This window comes from Pyxicephalus adspersus, chromosome 5 (genome assembly GCF_032062135.1).
Source record: "Pyxicephalus adspersus chromosome 5, UCB_Pads_2.0, whole genome shotgun sequence".
NCBI lineage: Eukaryota > Metazoa > Chordata > Amphibia > Anura > Pyxicephalidae > Pyxicephalus > Pyxicephalus adspersus.
The window spans coordinates 104,859,063-104,881,347 of record NC_092862.1 but is presented as its reverse complement, the minus strand read 5'-3'; the positions used below and the strand labels follow the sequence as shown (position 1 = coordinate 104,881,347).

Sequence of the window (22,285 nt, the reverse complement as noted above, 5' to 3'; positions counted from 1 at the left end):
AAATCAACATATTCTAATAGCATAATCCTTAAACTGAAGAGGCTTTATTAATGACTATAAAACAACCTGATTAACAAACCGTATCTTTGCTATAACCTGAATAAATGAGGACCTTCACAGATAGAGGGATTAGGTTGAGCATGTGTAAACATATTTGCTTTGTTGCAAAAGGAGCAGGGAAAGGGTTGACAAAAATATAACAAGCCTGGCAACTTTGGGTCATTATTAAGGCTACTGTTGCTAATGGCTTTTCAATTTTTAGGTAAAAAGCTGCAAAAAGGAACATCTGTTTTTAGTTACAGTAAGAAAGGGTTAACAATGGCAAATTGTGTGACGCAAACGAAAATAAAAAGCAGCAATGGCTCCCTGCTTTTTAACATCACAGGCACAAATACAGTTAGGTCCATAAATATTTGGACACTGCAAGGTGCAAGCCACTCATAAGCCTCAAGAATAGAAAGAAAAAAACATCTAAAAAAGCCAGCAGTTATGGAAAAACATTCTTTGGACAGATGAAACCAGGATCAACCTTTACCATATTAGATGGAATGCCTTCTCGTCAAAGAACAACAAAAAATAACATTATGTTGGCGAATTTGTACAAGAAGGCTGGTCAGGAAAGCTCTGCAGTGACCAGCTATGAAGAGGAGTTGAAGCAGTGCCCACTGGCACTTGATGCAATACTACCGGTAGGTTTGTTGTTTCTGTCTGTGAAGGGGGCAGAAGTGGCATCAATGGCCCTGAATGTTATTCAGAGTAATCCTAACTTGGATTGGCTGTCTGCCTGGATCAAAGTATATGCATTTGTACACACTGGGGACAACACACGAGCAAATAATACTTTATGTTTTTTAGAAAAGAAGTCTTTGCTCAGAGACAGTGTGGATCTACTAGGAAGCTTGGCAGATCTCTGCTTTCCAGTGGGCGATAATAAGAAGGCCATTCTAAAATTTGAGCAGGCTCAGATGCTGGATCCTTATCTGATTAAAGGAATGGATTTTTATGTCTATCTGCTTGCTCGAGAAGGGAGGCTGGAGGATGTCGAGAATCCTGGCTGCCGATGATTTACCACATCTGATCAGCATGCCGAGCCATGGGTGGGGTCCCGGTGTCACAGCTTTTACACTAAGCGACACTCAAGAGCTTTGTTCTGGGTGCTAAAGCAATACAGCTGAAAAGTAATAGTGTTCAGGCTCTGTTACTAAAAGGGGCAGCACTGAGGAACATGGCCAGAGTGCAAGAGGCAATTATTCATTTCCGAGAAGCAATCAGATTGGCTCCCTGTCGGTTGGACTGCTGTGAAGGCCTCACTGAATGTTATCTGGCATCCAACAGTGTGCGGGGAAACAATGGTCATGGATAACAATTGGAAGGCAGTGATAGTGAAGGAGCTCAGTGGGCAGATCAAGAACAATGGTTTGGGATGCAGTGACCTGACAATTGCAAAACGCGAGACCCTCAAACTTTTTTTTTATGTTACTTCATTTGAGAAGTTCTTCTGCTGTGGAATTACTCACTGCTGTTCCATTTTCTGTTTGCCAGTTCTTTGCTATATCTGCCCTAATTGAAGATTTTAGAGCCCCGTCTTTGGATAGCCTTCATTTACTGAACTGACTTACACAGTATCTAGCTGTATCTGTTAAATAAAAACCTATATTCAGAAATGCCTAAGCGGTCATTGCTGGCCCTTCTTCAAAAATTGCCACTTGTAAGGCTGACATGTTTCAGTGGCTTTAACACCTCCTGAGATATTGGCTTGCAACCACTAATCAGTTTTAAAAGTTTTGACTTTTAGATTCTGATCTATCAGGAAGCATTCTTTTCCAGGTCAATCAAGTGATGGATCAATCATCTTTAGAAGGAAGTTAGTACAGAAAGCCCACCTCTTTGCTTTAGTACAGGTTTCCTATGCATATGATGGCATCTAACCCATAATCTCAAATCATATTAATGTTCACTTTTTTTTAATGAAAAACATAGCAAGGTCAAATTTTAACATTAAGGATTCCCACTGTTCTAATACTTCCTTCTAAGCTGGTCCTATGACATAATCAAATGCTGTTCATGAGGAAATTACTTTCTGTAACAGTATTCTTAGGATGATCATACATGGGCATGGAGGTTTAGGATCTTCATATTTGCTAACTTTGAACAAAGCTTACCACGCAGCTCATGCACTGTGTGTCAGTTTTACAGAACAAATAAAAATTCTTGGCCCAGTGACTTGGGGAACCTGCACTAATCTCTATTAACTATCCTAAGAAAGTTCAATTGGCCCACAGACTGCTGATGACTGCTGCCATAAGGTCAGCACAGAAGAGCAAATCTTTAGATTCCTGGGTCCCTATTTCTCCAAAAGCCTGCACATAAAGAAAAAGAAACAAAATGTGTGACTACCCCACCGCCGGGAGTTAATTCTTTCTCATTGTCATAAATCATGTCTTAATAGGAGCTCCTTATTTGAATATCTAGTATTTATTTTAGAGTTCTTTATATCCATGATATTTTAGGTGCATTTTCATATACAAAGAAAAAAATATATAAATGTGTATATTGTCTTTAAAACCAAAGTTGTTGGCATGTCAGACATCCATTTGTAAAAATATGTTGTCACATAGGTAATCAAGCTTGGATAGCATTTAAAAGAACAAAAAAATTGAAAAATTGTCAGATTGTATACAATGTTTGCTGAATTTAGTCATATGCTGGACTGCTTTTCTGATATATATAAATATATATATATATATATATATATATATATATTTAAATATATATTTAATGTATGTGTATGTATATATATATATATATATATATGTGTGTTTATAAAACTTCAGTTTAAAACTTGATACAAAATTGAAATGAAATTATCCCAAAACCAGTACAATTTATATTTAAGCGAAATGGTTTGCTTATTTCTTCAGTTATGTCATATTTGCTTCTTGGTTAAAAACTATGCGCAAAATCACTGTATTTACAAAAAAATTAAATAAAAAAGTGTTACCTTTCAGTGTCTGCACTGCACTGTTTAGTCTTCCACACATAAGGAAAATCTCCACAGCAACGTTAACAACTGCACATCGTGAAGCAAAAATTTCTTGACCAGTAATCCCTTTTAAGACTTTGTAATTAATCTTCAACTCACGAAATTTGAACAAAACTCTTCTTCCCTTCCAAATTAAAAAATAATTACAAAAAAACATAAATATCTGACAAACTTGATTTACATAGTGCCCCAATTAAATCTTCACAGTAGATTCAGGAATGGTTTGCTTTTAAAAGTTAGTAGTATACTTTATTTATTAACTAAATGCACAATGTAACAGAATTAATCATAGGGGCCAAGTAAACTAAAATGTTTACCATTTCCTATGCCTCGAGAAGTGTCAGTGGACAAAAATTGTTACCTTTCAATGGCTGCAATTCAAGCACACAGATTTGCTAAAATGGAAAAAAAAAATAGCTCATGATGAAAAGGTTTGGTTTGTAGTTTTGCTACAATTTTCCTTTACATCCCAATTTAATACATTTGAATTTTAATTCCTTAAAGCTTACCTAAACTCAGAATGTTCACTTTACATAAATGGGTAGACAACCCTTTTTATTTATACTAAAAAATGTTTTTTTGTTTAAAAAAAAACAACAAAAAAAATAAACATTAAGGGTGCACCATTGCCCCAATAATCCTCGATCACCTAGACCAGGGGTGCCCGACAGGTTGATCGCAAAGGCAACACAAGTCAATCGCAGAGCCCTGCCTTATCCCTCCCTGCTGTACATCTATAGGGATGCTGGGGATGTCTTTCCTCAGACAACACCAGGATCTTTGTGTGCAAGGCTCGTGTAACAGTGGGGAGTGAGGCAGAGAGATCGGGAGGGCAGTCTAAGAGGAGCAGTTTTATGCAGCATGTCATTCTCCTATGACAGATGAACTTTAGCTTTCCTGTCACTATAGTCTCGTAGTGCAATGTCTGTGCAATGTTCTGCCATTCATTGTCTCATTAGCTTCAGTCACTTCTGTGTCATACTCGGCAGGGTTCTCCCCAGGCCCTTTTAGCTGGGTGCACCACCCGGCACTTTTCAGCACCCACCCGGCTGTTTTTGGGTGGTTACTAAAGAGTTTGGTCACAATACAGGGGCTGCCACCCACCTACAATTTCTTCTCACCCGGCTTAAAAAATTTTCTGAGTTGAGCACTGCTCGGTATATAGTTAGGTCCATAAATAATTGGACAGAGACAACTTTTTTCTAATTTTGGTTCTGTACATTACCACAATTATATTTAAATGAAATTGGAGTTAACAAGCAGACTTTCAGCTTTAATTCAGTGGGTTGAACAAAAACATTGCATAAAAATGTGAGGAACTGAAGCAACCTGTCCATGCATTCCTCTTCTCACATGATTTATGTTAGAAAATGTATTGTCTTTTTGTTTTCTAAATGGTAATGACATTAAAACAAAATGCCAACAGTTTAAATATGAACAAAGAAAATGGTTTTAATTTTCTGAACTGCCTTTCTCTGAAACTAATCTAAACATACTACAAACCCTAAATATTCCAGATTTGCCAGCTTTTTTCCTAAAACAATCTATAGAACTTGCTAAAACTGCTTCCTGAGGTCCTGAGGACGTCCATTACACCTTTTCACAGACCTTACAGTCAAGAATCCCTTTAATAGGCAAAATTTAAACTCCTCCAAATGCAAAGAGTGCCTCTTGTCCTTTTCAATAACAAGAAGTGGTAGAAAGTCTCTCCCAAAGTAAACAAATGCCCTTTGAGATGTCACCAAAGAATTTGTCCCTACATGCTAACAAGACTTCCCCTCTTTTCACTTTCTGATGACAACTCATATTTTTAGATTGAACCTTACTTCTATTCCTAATGACAAGGGTCAACGAGGCAAACCGAGATCATATGATAAGTAAAAACGAATAAAGTAAGTTTTCACCCTGTGAAGAGAATATACGATATCCAATCAAAATATGTCCCTTTTTTATTGGTGTGCAAAATTTATTCTTCTTTCAGTTTTTGACTGAGATCAATTGGCAAAAAGCACCTTAATGTTGGTACCTTACAGATAAGATATGTATCCAGTTTCAAAGAGAGTGAATTTTTAATTGGTTTTGAAGGTTTATCTCAACTCCTATTCCTAAAATTACATTTTAGGGCAAGGGCTGTAGAAGGGCAACCACCCAACAGAAGGATCAGCATCTAAAACCTTGTACAAGGAGGAACAGGAAGAACACTGCATGATCCCTAGAAGATTACCTCCTCTGGGCTTCTCTTACGGTTGTTTTTGACAGAACAGTCAGAAACAGACTGCATGAGGGAGGCATGTGGACCCAACATCTTAAAATGGGACCCATGCTCTCAGACTTGCACAATGCTGTTTGATTGGTAATAGGGGGAATAGTCTCCATGTGTTAGCGAACTAGGATTACAAACTCAGATGAAATCCTCAGACTCATAGTCAGACACTAAGCTGGTGCCCAAGTTACTCCCGGTGCAGAACCCCACGTGGCCAGAGTGTGTAGGCATGTCTGGATGTTGAAAGCATTATTACATCAACTAATCCTATGTTCCCAGGACCTGAACCCAACAAGGCTTTCTGGGACACTGTATCAGTGCATCCAACTCCACTAAGTAATGCCACAGATTGCCCACAAGCTCACTAACATTACCCACTGTACATGTATTTCAAAAAAATTTTTTTATTTTAGTCATTGAGATATCTGATTTTAATGTTCTATTCAGTTTTTTTTTATTTTTTTTTAAATGTAAATTTTTATTAAAGTTTTAACATATACTAGTATACAACAAAGCAGGATCACAAAGAAAAAAAAGCAAATAAAACATATATTAAAACACACACATATATATATATATATATATATATACACATATATAATACAGAATGATGCCAAAACATGAAAACAAACCTCATGAAATACATACAAAACCACAGGAACAAAACAAGATTACAAATACATCTGTGTTTTTCTAACCCTTCTTATCGATTATATCAATACACAGTCAGTACTTATCCAGCATCAATTAAAACAAATGAGCATTCTTAAATTAACACCTTTGCAAAAATCAAATTAAAAAGAAAAAAAAGGAAAAGAAAGAAAGGAAAAAGAAGAAAAGATAAGATAACAGAAAGAAGTCCAAGATCTCACTAGTGAAACAACAAGTGCAGCCAAGTGTATTTAAGGTTCAGATGGGCAACTATACAATACCGGTAGCAGTTGCTTGATCCCATGGGGATTGTTATTGAGCCTAGCAGATAAATGTTCCATCAGCCGAATATCCCCTACACGTGTACTCAATTCCGCAACAGAGGGCAGAGTGGGTGATTTCCCATGTACCGAGATGAGGCATCTGGCCTCCGTAAAAATATGCGCCAAAAGAGCCTTCCTCGGTTTAGAAAGTTCGGCAATGGGGACATTCAGAAAATGGGTCACTGGATCTTAACTAATAGAGGTTTCCAGTATTTTAATGAGCAAAGCATTCACCCCACTTCAGTGAGTTAGTTCCAAAAAATATGAAACAGGGTTGCCTATTTGAGAATCACACTTCCAGCAACTATTACTGAAAGACGGATATATGGAGTGAAGCCCGTCTGGAGTATAGTACTAATGCATAAGAATTTTACATACATTTTCCCTATACAACGTACATATCGAACTCCTATGAGCTTTACCCTATAAACCCTGCCACAGCTTCGGAGGGAGTTCCCTGCCCAGAATGGACTCCCATTTAGTCATGTAAGCATGCTTGACTAAAGACATTGCAGGTTCAGTAGTCAATATCCGGTAAATCTCGGAAATCAGCCCTCTGCGAGATGGACCACCTGCCCCATATACGTTCAAACAAAGTGGGGGGTGAAAAGATAAAGTCTCTAGCGATAGCTTGGGCGAAATTACAGATTTGTAAGTAGCTGTATATGACCGATGTAGATAGTTCAAATTTGGATTGTAGATCAGCAAAGGGCAATAACTCCCGTGTGACTGGATTAAAAATATGTCCAAAACAGAAAATCTTTTTAGAAACCCAGGGAAAAATCATATCTAGTCAAGCTATCTGGGATTTGGGGTTTATATAGAAAGGAAGTTTGTAAGGATTTGGTAGAGGCAAGACAGAACTTTTCTTTACTACAAATCCATTCGTATTGCAAACACTACTTAATACAAATCCATAGCGAATTGCATAGGTCCCAATAGAGATGAGTCAGGTATATAGTGCGGGGATCCCCACAACATCGAGTTAGGATGTAGGGGCAAGCCAAAGTTTTTCTGTCTCCGTCCATCTGTTGTAAACCCTTAAAGTGGTTCATGAAGCAATCTGATGAAGATGTGAGGCTAAAATAAATTTTTAAAAATCTGGTACCCCTAATCCTCCCCTATTTTTCAACGAACATAATACAGATTTGGGAAAACGGTGATGCTTATAATCCCAAATTAAGTTAAGTACTTCGGCTTAAATGTACCCCAAGACTGCACGCGGTACATTCATTGGTGAGGTTTCAAAAAGATAGAGCAGTTTTGGTAGGACAGACATTTTATTAAGGTCAATACGCCCAAACAGGGATATACAGAGAGTGTGTCATTTGGTCAGAAGGTATTTAATATCCGGGAGTAATTGTGGATAATTCCCTTTACAGAGCAATTGGTATAAAGGGGTCAATTGAATTGCCAGATATTTAATGTTTTCCTGTTTCCAGCGATATGGGAAATCATCCTGTAATCTATCAATCAGTGCCTGATCCAAATTAACCGGTAAAGCTTCTCTTTTTGTTTGATTGACCTTATATCCAGACAAAGTCCCAAGTAGTTCATCTTTGGCATACAAGGCTATCTTAAAGGATTTTGACCAGACATTGACCCCTTTTAATATCTGGGTGCTGCCTAATAGTCTGTGCCAATGGCTCTATGCAAAAGGCAAATAACAGAGGCGATAACGAGCATCCCTGATGGGTGCCATTATGTATGTTAATAGGCCTGTATGTAAAGTGAGGAAACTTAACCACCACTATGGGACATCTGTATGGAGCATGTATAGTCTGAAAAAAAGGACCCCGAACACTAAACTAAACACAAATGGCCAGCTAAGGCGATCAAACGCTTTTTCAGTGTCAAGACTAAGTAAGAGTGCCCCTTGTTCCATCCTATTAAGTGCATCGATTATGTCTATTGTTCTTCTGGTTTTGTCTCCGGCCTGTCTGCAAAAGATAAAGCCCACCTGACATCCCAAGTCTAGTGGCGAGTATTCTCGTAAAAATCTTTATATCTGAATTTAGTAGAGCTATAGGGCGATCGCTTGTTGGATCTTTACCTGGTTTAAAGAAAACGGATATATTGAATGAAGTGTAGATTGCGGAAGTGTGTGAAGGTGGGGAAGCAATTGTTCTTGATATGTCTTGTAGTATAAATATGGCAGCCCATCCGGACTGGGTGTTTTATTGGAAGGTAAGGATTTAATCGTTAGCTCTATTTTATCTTGTGTGATTGGGCTGTAAGTTTTTCGATCATTTCATTCTCCTGCAGGGGAAGAGAGCACTTCGCAAGATCAGTATCTATGCGGGATTGTAACGTCTGACCTCCAGCCCTTCTTTGGGATATATGAACTTTAGAGTATAGATCAGTATATTAATCGCCAAATATCTGTGCTACGACCATCATATTGGAGAGTACCTAACTGATCCCTTACTGTAGGGGGGACTGCAGAAGCTACTCCTTCTCTAAATTGACGAGCCAACAGAGTACAGTGGTACCTTGGTATAAGTCCTTAATCCGTTCCAGGTCCTTGAACTTATACCAAACAAATTTTTCCCATAAGAAATAAAAGGAAAATGATTATTCCGTTCCCATGAAAAAAAAAATCCTATAGTTATAGCATATTATAGCATATTATATAGCATATTATACATTGATGGGGCTGTATGAAATAATTTAAACACTGCCTAATACTAAAATACATAAATACAAAAGCAATTAAATGAAATAATTGAAAATGTAACCTCACTTTATCTTGCTAAGAAGAGTCAAGTGTCTACTAGGATGGTGCTGAGAAGGGAGGAGGAAGAGATGTTCTGTAGTTCACAGAGAGTTATAGAGGGTTGTTCACTGAATGGTAGCAACTGGCGTACTGACGCTCGTGGCCAGTTGTGGCTTTGTCTCAGGAGAGAAAAATAAGGGTAGCGTGCGGTGTTATGACTCATTTTGACCCCTACAAGTTCTATCAAAAAGGTTGTATACCAAGCAAAGTTTTTTGTGTCCAAACAGGACTTATACCAAGTTGGACTTATTCCAAGGTACCACTGTATCTGCTTTGTTCCCCTTTTCATAAAACCTGTGGCGCAGGTATACCATAGCCTTTTCAATGCGATCAAGATCTACCGCTTTAATTTTGTTCCGTACATCAACAATTTTACGAAGACGTATAATAGAGGGGGGAGACTTGGATGGATCGTTCTAAATTCCTGAGGTCAGAGGGCAATTGGAAACTAAGTGCCTCTTTGTTCTGTTTAATTCTGGAGTACTCTTTAATAAAGTTCCCCCTTATCACAGCCTTATGAGCCTCCCACAATGTGGAGGTCTGTGCCACTGAGCCTAGATTATCCATAAAGTACCTCCGAATTTCTACCTGAATAGCCTGTTTCCTAGGTCCAAAAGTTTAAGTTTTGAGCAGTGTATAATGTTAAAATGTACATGTAATATGTATGGGATTTTAAAAAATATATACATGTGGTCAAAATAAATTTGTCATGTTTCATACCTTTTGCCAAAGTTCCTTTCTGTAATAGAAGAACATGACTGAAATGCCAATTGTTCCCACAATAGTTCTATGCACTTCATTAAGCTGAGGGTGTTTGAATACTGCAAACAAACACATTTATCATTATTACATCATGGTTCATAGCTTCAAATACGAAAATATATTTAAGCTATGAAATATCTTTGAAAACAACATTCAGTAGACCTTCATTACATTTCAAAGCTAGGTGAATGAGAATTCAGGATAGTATTTTAGGAATCAACTCAGCAACATATGAAGTAGATTCCTGGTGGTCAACCTGCAGCTGTTTGGTATTTGACTCAAAGTCCAGCAGTATGTAGTGTGAGCATTACTTTGCAAATAGAAAATAGCCGTGATTCACTAGTTTCCAGATTCCCACTGTCTTCTAAGACATGTATGCCGCCCCACCTGAAGCATGCCCAGCCTCTAGCTATAATCTCTACCCTGACAGGTTACTCCAGCAATACATATACTAACAATTATGTGTTGACAACCACTGGTCTACATAAATTTATATTGTATAAATAAAAGGGGTTCATGAAAGGATTTGGAAAACCTCCTCAACTTACTTCTTAACAGGACCAGATAGTAGTATGATATACGCCTTTTCCTTGCTATTCAACTTATCCCCAAAAGTGAAATAAAATTGCCAAAGTAATTTTTATTCAACCAACACTGAAGTCATACATTTTGTGATGATTGCATTAGCATTCACACAGCTATGTGCTTACGTGACAAATTACCCTGTACTGCATGCTTTGTATTCTGCCCCCAACCTATGCTGCCCTTTCCAAGCACTAAGAAGCAGAATTTTTGACAACACCACACCTCTTTAGTATGTGCCCTTCAACTTTAACACAGACCTGCAACAATGATTAGTTACAAAATACGCCTCATTAAAATTTATTACATAAAGTGAAGGGTTCCAATTTCAGCTATGGCTTGGCTTCACAGCCATAACGCCTAAAGTTACAAGTATACTTACTTGTGTCTGCAAATTCACAGTAAGGAACATCTAGACTGTCATCTACAGACTCCTTCATTAGTGCTTTTGCAAAGCATCGAGAAAGATTCCTTAAATCTTTTAGATTTTCACATCCTGTACAGATATTAACATATAAATTCCCTAGTTTCACCCAGTCACTGTTGGCTTTACAATGCTGCAAAGACAAAAAAAAAAAACACTAAACTAAACTATAAATTTCTGTTTAGAAAACATAACTTAAAATTACTATGTTTAACTTTATTAGTATGTGATTTTGATGGACAGAACAAAACTAAGCTTGCCCTGTGTGTGCGCTTGAATTTATTTCCCCACAGCTGCCGATCAGATTAATATATTTTATTGTAATTCGGAACTGTAAAGACACAATTTCAACTCTTAGTATGAATACATTTAACAGAACCTATTTTTTCCATATTACAGCTCCATCAAACTTATGGTATTACCACTATGACATTCTGTTCTCATCTGTCTCAATTGTACTGTCATGAACTTACCAAGGACTGTGGAGTAGGACATGTAGCTCCTGTTTTTTTTTTTTTTTTTTTTTTTTACAATTTCTGCATGGTCTGACCTTGGGTTGAATTTGCTGGGACATCCTATTCTAGAAAGGCTGCCAACTGTCCTAAATATTTTCCACTTTTGACTAATCCTTCCCACTGCAGAATAATAAACTACACATTGTTTGTAAATGGCCTTATAGGCAGGAATGGTTGCTTCTCTAAGGCTAGGTACACACGTGCAATTGTTCTCGTCCGATATCAGACGAGAATCTGGCGTGTGTACATCGCTTGTCGTCCATCGTCCCAACGACTGTCCTAGCGGATCCACAGACGATGAACAATCATAATGGAAGTGAGGGGAGAGAGCGCAGCGGGGTGCAGCTCCATCGTTCTTCCCTCCCCTCTCCATAGAGTTGAACCAAGGGCGTTTACCACCACCGCTGTCCTCTTGATTTATTTTTTTTTTTTTATATTTACCTCTAAATAAAAAAAAAAATGATGTCCCAAAAATTGTAGCCTTATGCCAGAAAATTAAGCCCGAGACACACTTTGTTGAATGACTCAATAGCCTTTACTTGCAGCACAATTGGATTCACCAGTGAGCTATTATCTAAAAACCTTCTATCCCATAAAAATCTTGAAATACAATTCTGGAAGACTTACATGTGCAGTACTTGACGTTAGATGAATTTGTTTATTATACTACAGCCATATTATTGTTACTCAATGCTAAGCAAATAAAAGCCTAAAAAATACCTCAATTTGACCCGTTGCTGCCTCAAATTCTTGTACCAAACTCTTCTTTGGAAGATGCGCCTCAATTCTTGATTTTAAAAAATGTGAAAAGTAATAAAACAACAGTGAATTTAACTCAATAATGCATTTGACTTGTAATAACTTTACCTTAATGCCACTGACTATTCAGGGCAAAGAAAGGTTCTCTTACACACCATTCCTATTGACACTTGCCTTTTGTGCCTTCACATAATACCCTAATAATCTGCCAGAGTCCTAAGTGGTCAGCCCAATGGCTGCCTAATTAATGTTAATGCCCTTTCCCTTGTCCCACTTGACACTGTTCTGTGCTGGTAATTGGCTGTTCAGTTGCCAAGAAATGCACCATTTGAGAAAGTAGGGAAGGATCACAGCTCTCTTATATGAGGAAGCATCAAGTATTTTCAAAGATGCAGCAAAGGAATGTATCAGTAGGAGGATGTCTTAACAGAACCTGTGCTGAATGGAAAAAGAGACAACTTATAGTAAAAGTGGTATCTCCAGAAGTTGCCTTTAGGGATCTTGAAACACATACAGGCAAGCCCAATGAATAAGCGACAATAAGATGGACTCTTAAAGCAGACCTATACTAATAACTTTTTAAAAACAATTCCTAGTTCAAACAAATACATTGGGTTTGGCTTACCTTATTCTTTTATAAAGCATCCACCATCTGTGTTTGCAGCTCATGGCTCCTCCAACCTAATGATGCTCTGCTGCAGTGTTTATTTTACCATTGCGATTTATGGGAAGGGCTGTGTCTCATGCACTCACATGCAATGGTCTTACCGCAATAACATATTAGTTTTGTTTACCTTAAAGCCATGATGTGAAACATGCACATAATTGATTAGCATGTGTCAGCAACGGTGGCAAATCCCATACAGAATGGCAGAGAACAATAGGGGAATTGCACATAAATAACATGGTGGCTTCTGTAGAAGAAATCAATGACATTTCAGATAAATTATTTTAATGTGAACATCTTTAGAGGTAAAATCCCCAATAAAGGGTCAAAATAGTGAGGACCAATTATTTTGTAAACGTACATATTTAGAGTGCAGGATTGTTTTTCTCTATGAACCCTTACTGCTATTTTGACGGTGGGCTTTCTCATTAATTAGCACAGAGACTAGCAGTGTGGGCAGAAACACTTCACTTTCACGGGAAAAATTATTATTTGCAAAAGCCAGTGAAAAAAGTTTAGCTAGTGAATTTGATTTTTGATCTAAAATGCCAGTCTGAACTCTTTTTTAAAGGGCTAACTTTCCTTTAACCTAGGGAGAAAAATACACTACAAAGGAATGGTGAATATATGTGGGCATACATTTACATAGAGAGCACAATAGCATAGCTTAAAGTAAACCTCACCTGGTCTGAACAGAGATGAAAGTAACAACAGTGCCGATATAAAGTAATAACAGTAATAACAGTGCAAATATTTAGGGGCCATGTCAGTCTTCAAATCGATCTCCATTAGAAGCTAAACCGAATACAGGCCTGCATCTTTACTTAAAATTTAGGCTTAGTACTGATGTAGAGGACAACAAGGAGGACCACGGAGTATTTAGGCATCTAACACACCCTAAAGCAGTGTATTCCTCCCAGGGATCAGTGAAACCCTTGGGCTCCTTTAGAAGTTGCTAGGGATTCCTTGAGCAATAAGCAGTTTGTGATGCAGGTCAGTTTAACAGATACCAATGATTTTTTTGGCAGTCTGTAAGGTTGGCTTCCCACTGGTCAGCAATAAATCAAAGAAGCATTCTTCCCACTGACCACCACACAATGCATTGTATAGCACAGGTTACCTAAAGACCTGAAAGTAATTTTCAGGGGTTCCCCCACATTTAAAAGGTCACAAAGCTGACCCGAAAATGTGATAGATGTAGAGTTTCTTAAAGTGGCTTTGGTTTGTAACAAAACTGAAACAGTTTTTTCTTTTCTTTTGTCATTTCTTTGAAAAAAAAAGGGACATTCTACCTAAACAATGAAGATACAGCAGTGGACATCCTGCATAGGAGAGAAAAATACCAAGTAAAGCAACAAACAGTTCTGCACAAACTTTTCCTGTTATATTTTAAAGTATTTTACATATCTCGGTTCTAAACCACAGACATATGTTTAATGTACTTCCAGAGATTTGACAAAAAACATCTATAAAGTTACAATTCTTGCATTATTGTAACCAGTTACTCACTTTGATTTCACAGATAGCAGGAAGTTATTGGGCACTGTTGGATTGGGGAGCTGGTTCACAGTTGCTATCATATGGTTAATGTCTGGTAATGTTGGTGACATTCCTGCCTCAAGACACTGTAGAGAAACGAATAATAAAAAAGGAATGAATCAGGTGATATGTTCTATCATGAAATAACACAAGTAATTACAAATCCGTTTACATATCTGGACATAATCATCTGGTCCTTGGTAGGTTCTAAAATTATTTTTTACTAACATCAGGTGTCATTTTACAAAAATAAAAGCACACTGGAACGTGTTTTTTCACATGTGGCTTTATTTTTGTTAAATTACACCTGATGTTAGTATTAAAAAATTTTAGAACCTGCCAAGTACCAGGTGATTATGTCCAGATATGTGTTATTTCATGATAGAACATTTTACTTGATTCATTTTTATTCAGTAACTCAGTGTTTTCTATGTATGCTAGTACACTAGTGAGATTTTTAAATTAATATTGTATTCATGAAATCACCAGAAAACACAGCAAGCAAATATTACCAAGCATTTCAGCCCAAAAGTATGGTCCTGCCCTCTCCTTCACCTAACTAGAGCCACATTTATGTGCATTGTGTGTCTTATACCTATTATGACTACAGTATTGCTGTAAACATGCATTTAACAAATGTCAGGTTATGGCAAATTCTGACTTAACCATAAATACCATAATTCAACATCTAAATGTGATCCTGCAAAAAGTTTTCAGTGTAGTTGGAACATAGCAAGAGAGAGGGTCTTTGTGGACTTCTAAGGAAATAAAATGAACCGGTGACTGAAGTGTCTGCTTTTATGAGCTTTAGCAGCAACATTAAACAGGACAAAGATATTCCAGGACCCACTTTTTTTTAGGACTTAGAGTTTGAAAAAGGTCACGCTGTAATACTGTATATGTATATTATACATTTATTTAATTTTAGTATTTGTTCTAAGTAATGACAATTGTTGAATTTGCTGTGGACTTAACACTGATGTAATACATGTACATGCTGCTTAACAAATGTATGGGATAGCAGTGATCTTGATTCAAAACTGAGCTAAAGCTTTGAATCAAGATCACTGCTATCCCATACATTTGTTGGCCCACATGTACAGGTGTTACATCATCCTGGCCCAGCCAATTAAGATGGCCAAATATAAAAAAAAACAGGAAGAGAAAATGGTTGTGGTCACAACAGAACAAGTGCAGGCGGATGTATTTAAAAGAGAATGAGATCTGGCAGGTATGTTTATTTTATTGGAGGATGAGCATTGCATGTATCTCTGCAAAAATGGACCTAAATTCTGCTTTAATCTTAAAATTATTGGTCTCTCAAGTCAAATTTCTCCAGGCTCTAAAGTCCTTATTCACACATGGAACATTATACCCCTCCACCGCGATTTTCGATTGGAATGAGGTTTTGGTTATTACATTGTAAGAAGCTGAAACTTCTTTTAAAGGACAATTAAACAACCTCTCTACCAGTAACAGACATAAAATGCATAGCAAAATGCACCTAAAATGTAAACACAGCACCTAGGAAATGTCTTGCAGCATCATAAAAGGTTCCAAAATCCTTTCAAAACTACTTTAATGAATATCATACCTTGCTAAATATACCCATTAAAGTGGGTACCGCTACCTGAAGACCTGATGATCCAATGTACTCAAACACCTTAATGAGGGTTTCTATTGAAGGCTGAAAATAAAATGAGAGTTTCAGTTTTTGAAAGAAAATACCATGTAAGACAAAGCATAGCTTTCTTTTTTTAACAGTAATTGTGACTGAACTATTCGTTAGCCTAATACATTTTAGGTGCATCAAAATAATAAGGTCTGCAAACTCTTCCAGCATGCTGCAGAAAAGGTTCCTTGCTCTTTAGGTAAAATAAATGAGGTCTCTGCAGAAATCTGACACGTCCCCTGCCGAGTCACAGCTAGATCTTTCCAATCAGTAGGAAGCATGAGACTTGCTTATTATAGGTATAGCTGGCTACTGTTTTTGTTTTGATAAACACATTCAATATATTTACCTGATTAAATAAGGGTCAACAGGGGCTTAATATAAAAACCTAAAATTTTACTTTTAAATGAAACAGCAACAAAAATAAATATGCAGTGTACAGTTGTTAACAATGTTAACTGTATGTTTGTAAGATTTTATTATTCAGGTCTGTACATAACAGCAATAAATTAGCTAGCTGGAATTCCGGATTACCAGACTTTAGTTTGTTGGCTGCAAAGTAAATATTCAATAAGATGCCCGTTACAAAATACAATTTTAGGCCCAGTGATTTAAATTCTTAACACTGCATATATCAATATATCAATACTAAATACTATTAGGTAGTCTAGATTGTTGTTTAGCTGTTGCTGAACACACTTACCACAATTGTGGCAGATGTTGCAGTTTCCAACAAGTGCAAAACCTCTTGCCACCAACTAAGTTTAATCAGCTGATCGAGAAGAATATTGAAAACGCTTTCATCAAAATTTGTCCTGGGTAGATATTTGCTGTAGTACTCAATGAATATCAAAACTAGCAAAAAGATAAAAACATTGTTTTACATTTTTAAAATATTTTAAACGTATGTCCTTCTAGAACATTTATGCAGGATGACTATCTGCAGTGTACAATCGAATGTGCAAAGTGCTCATTTTCTAAGGCTGTTAGTGGAAGTCATGGTATGAAAGCCAAACACCTTGACAATCAGCTTGTAAATACTGTAATAGGACACTGATTAAAATTATAAAACTGTAATGCAAATCCTATTTGTTCAAAAAATAAGAGACCACTGCAAAAATGATCAGTTTCTCAGGTTTTAGCTTCTATAGGTACAAGTATTGAACTGAACAGCACCGTTCTGCTCTATGGAGAGAGGAGGGGGGAGAATGATGGAGCCACACCCCGCTGCACTCTTTTCCCTTCACTTGAGGATTCTCCCCAGCCCCTTTTAGCTGGGTGCACCACCCGCCACTTTTGAGCACCCGTCTGGCTGTTTTTGGGTGGTTACTACAGGGGCTGCCACCCACCTACAATTTCTTTCCACCCAGCTTAAAAAAATTTCTCGGTTGAGCACTGCACTTGCATTGCAATCGAGCCTCTCTGCCATGAGAATCATAGAATGTGTGTACGTAGCCTTGGTTTTTTAAGAAATGCTGAAATATTTCTCCTAATTTAAAAATAAAAATATTGTTCTTTGAAACATAATTTTAAAGAAAAAAACAAACAATACATCAAAATAGGACGAATGGTGCAGTGTGCATAATTTCAATAATTCAGAGAAAACAAATCCCTTGTTCACTTCTAAAAAAAATGGAATAAAGTTTTGACTAAAGAAAGTTCATAAATCAGTATTTGGTGAAATAACCCCAATTTGCAATAATAGGCTACATGTGTTTTGGCATTATTTCCACCAGTTTTTCACATTGCTGTTGGGTAACTTTATACCATTCTTTCTGCAATAAAAAAAAAGCTTGGATTGATGGCTTGTGACCATCTATCTTGCTCTTGATGTCATTCCAGAGGTTTTCAATATTGTTCAAATCTGGAGACAAACTCTTGATTTGGTGATCCCCAGTCCCCCTAGCTGTGTGGCATGAAGCATTTATCTGCTGGAAATACCAATCCTCTGAGGATCATATTCCTTCACAAAAGACACACATTCCCGATTTCAGCCTTGCTGAAGCACCCCCAGATCATCACTGACCCTCCACCAAATTTTAGTTGGTGTGAGACACTGTGGGTTGTAGGCTTCTCCAGGTCTTCATCTAAAAATAAGACAACCACGTGTTGGACAAAGCTGAAAATTGGGACTTATCAGAGAAGATGGCCTTACTCCAGTTTTCTACAGTCCAATTGCTGTGGTATTTTGCAAACCTCAGCCTGACTCTTATTAGAGCGACATTCAAATGAGTTTGCGGTCACCTCTCTCAGTGCAGATTTCATTTTCGCTTATTGCCAGGTTGTAGCTTTGTTGTCCCCAGTGCTTGTTGTCTGACTATGTTCTTGTGTACTGCAGTCTTTGAAATTTTAAGGATAGAAGCAACCTGACACTCACTGTATCCTTGTGCCAGTAAAGCCAAGATTGCGCCTTTCTTTTCCTCAATCAAAACCTCTCTCTTCACCTGTTTCACATGTTAACATGATCCATAGTTATTTTTAAATTCCCAATTACCATTGACGTACTTGTAGCAATGTTTTGTCATCCAGCTGGTCACATTAGAAGAGGGCGGTGTTGATTACGCAGTAGCTTTAATTTTTTCCTTATTAAAAAAGATTTTATTTAAATGAAATCACCTTTTCAGGACCTCATAAAGAAGAACGTGTTGTGCTTATATAGGAATTTTACAGAAACTTGCACAGAATGGTTCTCATACTCAGAGATGCTGATTTAAAAATCAATTGCAGTGGTCTCCTATTTTTTTCCAGAGCTCTCGCTCAAGATTATCTCTCTATATCTTGACAATTCCCCTTTGCCACACCCTTCTCTGACTTCTCTAAATATTTACTAGAATATTTAAAAGGACTAATCCAATATCTAATTTTACTCACCTAAAGCTGGGGTCATGTGACACTCCAGCTCCGACCTTCTTTCTTCCTTTGTTTACATCCAGTGGGGTCTTACTTCAGGTGCCCATGTCCCTCCCTGTCTGACATGACTGTTTATACTACTAGATGTCCATGGGGCAAGTGGCCACACATTTGAAGCACTGGATCAATGGTACCCGGAATAAAGAGTGCTGTCTAGGGACCTGGATGGGGCTTTAGACGAGTACATCTTCCTTAACAATTTAAAGGAAAACCTAAAAACATGGACTTCAATTTTGCTGCCTGCCTGCATGTAGTAAGTTATTTCACAACATTCCTAAACAGAACAACCTTTTTCATGAATCTACTATACTCCCAGAAAATATAAACTATAAAAAACAAGAATAAGTATCATCCTGTAATAAAAGCCAATTTTAATTTATAGTTTGGTGAGCATGGCATCAAAGTTTGTTAGAAACATGAACCACAATGGAAGAAAGTCTTGCACTTACCAGAAACCATGTGGATTGAAACAAAAACATTACAATGACTGGACTTTTCGTTACATCATTTATAACATTAACTGAGAACTGCTACTGTTCACTGATCACTGTAAAGCATGTTTTCTGCTATTCTATGGGTCAAATCACACAATGCACACCGACACCGCTTCATAAGCTGGAGTTACCATAATATTTGTTCACACCTAAAACCAGTATGGTCACTGAATAGCAAGGGTAAAATCTGGTCCATAGATTGCAGTTTCTACTAAACGTAGGAGAAATAGTGTAGTGGGTACATACAAACAGAAAGTTGGTATTACATAATTTCAGGATAAAAAAAATGAATCTTAAAGTATATATGTTTTTATTCATAAATACATAATTAAAATTACTATTTAAAAAAAAAACAAAAACTTTTTTACAGCAGAAAATGTTAGATATAAAGCTGCCCACACTCCCTATGTTATTTACAAGCAAGGTATAACACAAGCTTTTTGAGGAGAAAACGGTCTACTTACATGCACGCTGTAGAAAACTTGTTCTATTTTCACTCATCATTTTATGCAACAAATCCATGCATAGCTGAAGAACAGAAAATATGTCATCAAATCATGAACCGCTTATGTAAGTGTCATTTTAGAAAAACTAAAATAGTAACATTTCTCTATTTTCAACTATATAGATATAGGGTATTTGGCAATTCTGACAGATAACTGTGTCAGAGGAGCTGTAGATGTGTGCACAGAGCTTGTTCATTCACCTGTCCCCGGAAACAATCATGAAAGCGCATTTCCATCAACAATTCTCTGACATTCATTGGACATCTGTACCAGGTTTAGACTAACGACAATACAGCACACACTAAATATCTCTTTGTACTTGCTCTCTCTCTAGCTGTGTAATCACAGAAAATTATAAAAGCAAATCTGGCTACCTCTATTGAGTATATACAAAATAAATATAATACTTTTTAATCTGAGCAGTGTTAGTAACTAAAACTGACATAACATTTTAAAAAAAGGAAAAAAATTATGTTTTTTTTAACCCATCCTTTTCCCAATTTCCAACAATTTCCTTCCTTTAGGTTAAATGTAATCAATGAGGAAAGTGCATTAAACATGATGCTTACCTTCTCATCACTCTGTTTAGGTACATGGAGGTATAAACACTGCTTTTTGAAGCAGCCATTTCGGGAAGTAAAAAAAAACTTGCAGTAATCGTTTGGTAGCTTGATTTGCTGCAGTGGTTTGTTCTGTGTAAAGTATAAACAAGCAGGTCAAAAATAAAAGCACATAAAGCTTTGTTCCAATTTAAAAAAACTTTAAAAATGGTCACAAAATAAGCAAAATTATAAAGAATAAAAAAAAAATTGTAATGGGGGAAACATAAAGGTGAACATCTCAGACTATTCCTTGTGAAAATATTAGCTTCTTAGCTTTTCCTCTTACGTCAAACTGAACTGCTGACCCAGAGCAAGTTTGAGAATTTAATGATCTGCACTTCCAGAAATCCTGTCACCACATAAAAGAAAGACCAGGAGCAGGCTGTAAAAAAAGGAGAACACTAACCTTGTGCAACTCGGCCCTCCCCATATTACAACGGCCATGTTAGTGATTTTTATAACAAATAATAAATCTGGAAGTTTAGTTGTATTTTGTTTTTCGCTCCTTCCAAAGATATGCAAATCAACTGGTCTGCTTTTGCTTATCTTATGACACAAACAGGTAGTGTGGAAAAGAAAATGGAGAAGACACATGAAGATGAACAGAAATGTTGATGTCTTGACCAAACAAATGCATCCTGATAAAGCAGACATATACAACAGCCATTAGATAAATGGTTATATGCTTAAAGTAGGGTAATGGTTTGGGGTTGTTTGCTTAGGTTTGTGTATTGATAGTGCCACCGTTTTTATCTGCTTATTGTCCAGTTCACCATTTACTTTTACATCTTTAATTTTGTATGTAAAGCCATACCTAATTGTTCTAGCCAGAAATTTTAAGCTAGGTGGGGAAACTCTAGTTGGGTGGTCAAAAGTGGGCAGGGTAATCCACAACACTCAACTCTCTAATGCCCTCCCTGCAGTGTCTTTCATTTTTTCATAGTATTTGCAATATGCCCCAACTGTTCAGTGTCCATGTATTGACCCAGCTTCCTAATGTCCCATGTCAGAGTGTAATCACCTCTAAGTTACCTGACAGATCTTTATCAATGATGCTGAAACCCCAAATAATATAATCAGATCTGCCAGGAGCCATACCAGTGAGATATTCCACTGGGCCAGTCTCGTGTAATAAGGATCACTAAAAAAAAACCTCTCTTGAATCTATAAGGCAAAATGTGTAACCTTTCTTGCTTTAGCAAAATGTTCTGTTCCTTCCTGATAGTTGATGTACTCCACCAGAAAATGTATTTGTACAACATTCTGGCCTGAGCTGTCTCCAAGTGAAGAAACTATTTCAGTCTGCAGATTTAGGATTTACTCTAATAGCCATAACATCTGGGTAATCAATAAGATTGAAAATAAGATAATAATTGGCTGTTACAGACCCTACATCAACTGTTTAACAGGAGGTTCCCTACATTTCCCACTAGGAAGATGCAATAAGAGCACAGTAGAGATAACAGCAAGGATAATACCCAACTAACATTCTAGGTGTAGAGGCAAGCTAAAGAGACAGGATCACAAACTAGGAATGCAGGGTGTCCACCACAATCTGTAACTGAGGAGAACCGAAACAAGCCAAACTATTCGCCAAATAACTAAATATCACTTTTTGCATAGACTGTGGCTTGATTTTTTTATATTAGCTGGGATGGATTTATTGCATTATAACTTACAAGATTGTTCTCATGTCTATAATTTTCTGAACTGTCTGGATTCATTACTTCTGGTGAAGGCAACCCTTTCTTATGAAAATCTGGAAAAAATAAAATCACATTCCAATCCTATTAGAAC

The 22,285-nt window shown here is 37.1% G+C and overlaps 1 protein-coding gene and 1 pseudogene across 1 annotated transcript in view; one reads left to right on the top strand and one right to left on the bottom strand.

Moving 5' to 3' along the window:
• Positions 1-22,285, bottom strand: part of TOPAZ1 (testis and ovary specific TOPAZ 1) — a 39,441-nt gene that overhangs the window by 3,313 nt on the left and 13,843 nt on the right. Inside the window, exons 7-16 of the mRNA XM_072413378.1 lie at positions 22,168-22,247; positions 20,456-20,578; positions 19,845-19,908; positions 16,680-16,831; positions 15,899-15,991; positions 14,275-14,390; positions 12,060-12,126; positions 10,783-10,957; positions 9,777-9,877; positions 3,002-3,167 (exon numbers count right to left, since the gene is read on the bottom strand). Of these exons, the coding sequence (XP_072269479.1) occupies positions 3,002-3,167; positions 9,777-9,877; positions 10,783-10,957; positions 12,060-12,126; positions 14,275-14,390; positions 15,899-15,991; positions 16,680-16,831; positions 19,845-19,908; positions 20,456-20,578; positions 22,168-22,247 (1,137 nt within the window). The remainder of the gene's footprint in view (positions 1-3,001; positions 3,168-9,776; positions 9,878-10,782; positions 10,958-12,059; positions 12,127-14,274; positions 14,391-15,898; positions 15,992-16,679; positions 16,832-19,844; positions 19,909-20,455; positions 20,579-22,167; positions 22,248-22,285) is intronic.
• LOC140331841 (anaphase-promoting complex subunit 7-like) lies at positions 513-1,568 on the top strand (annotated as a pseudogene).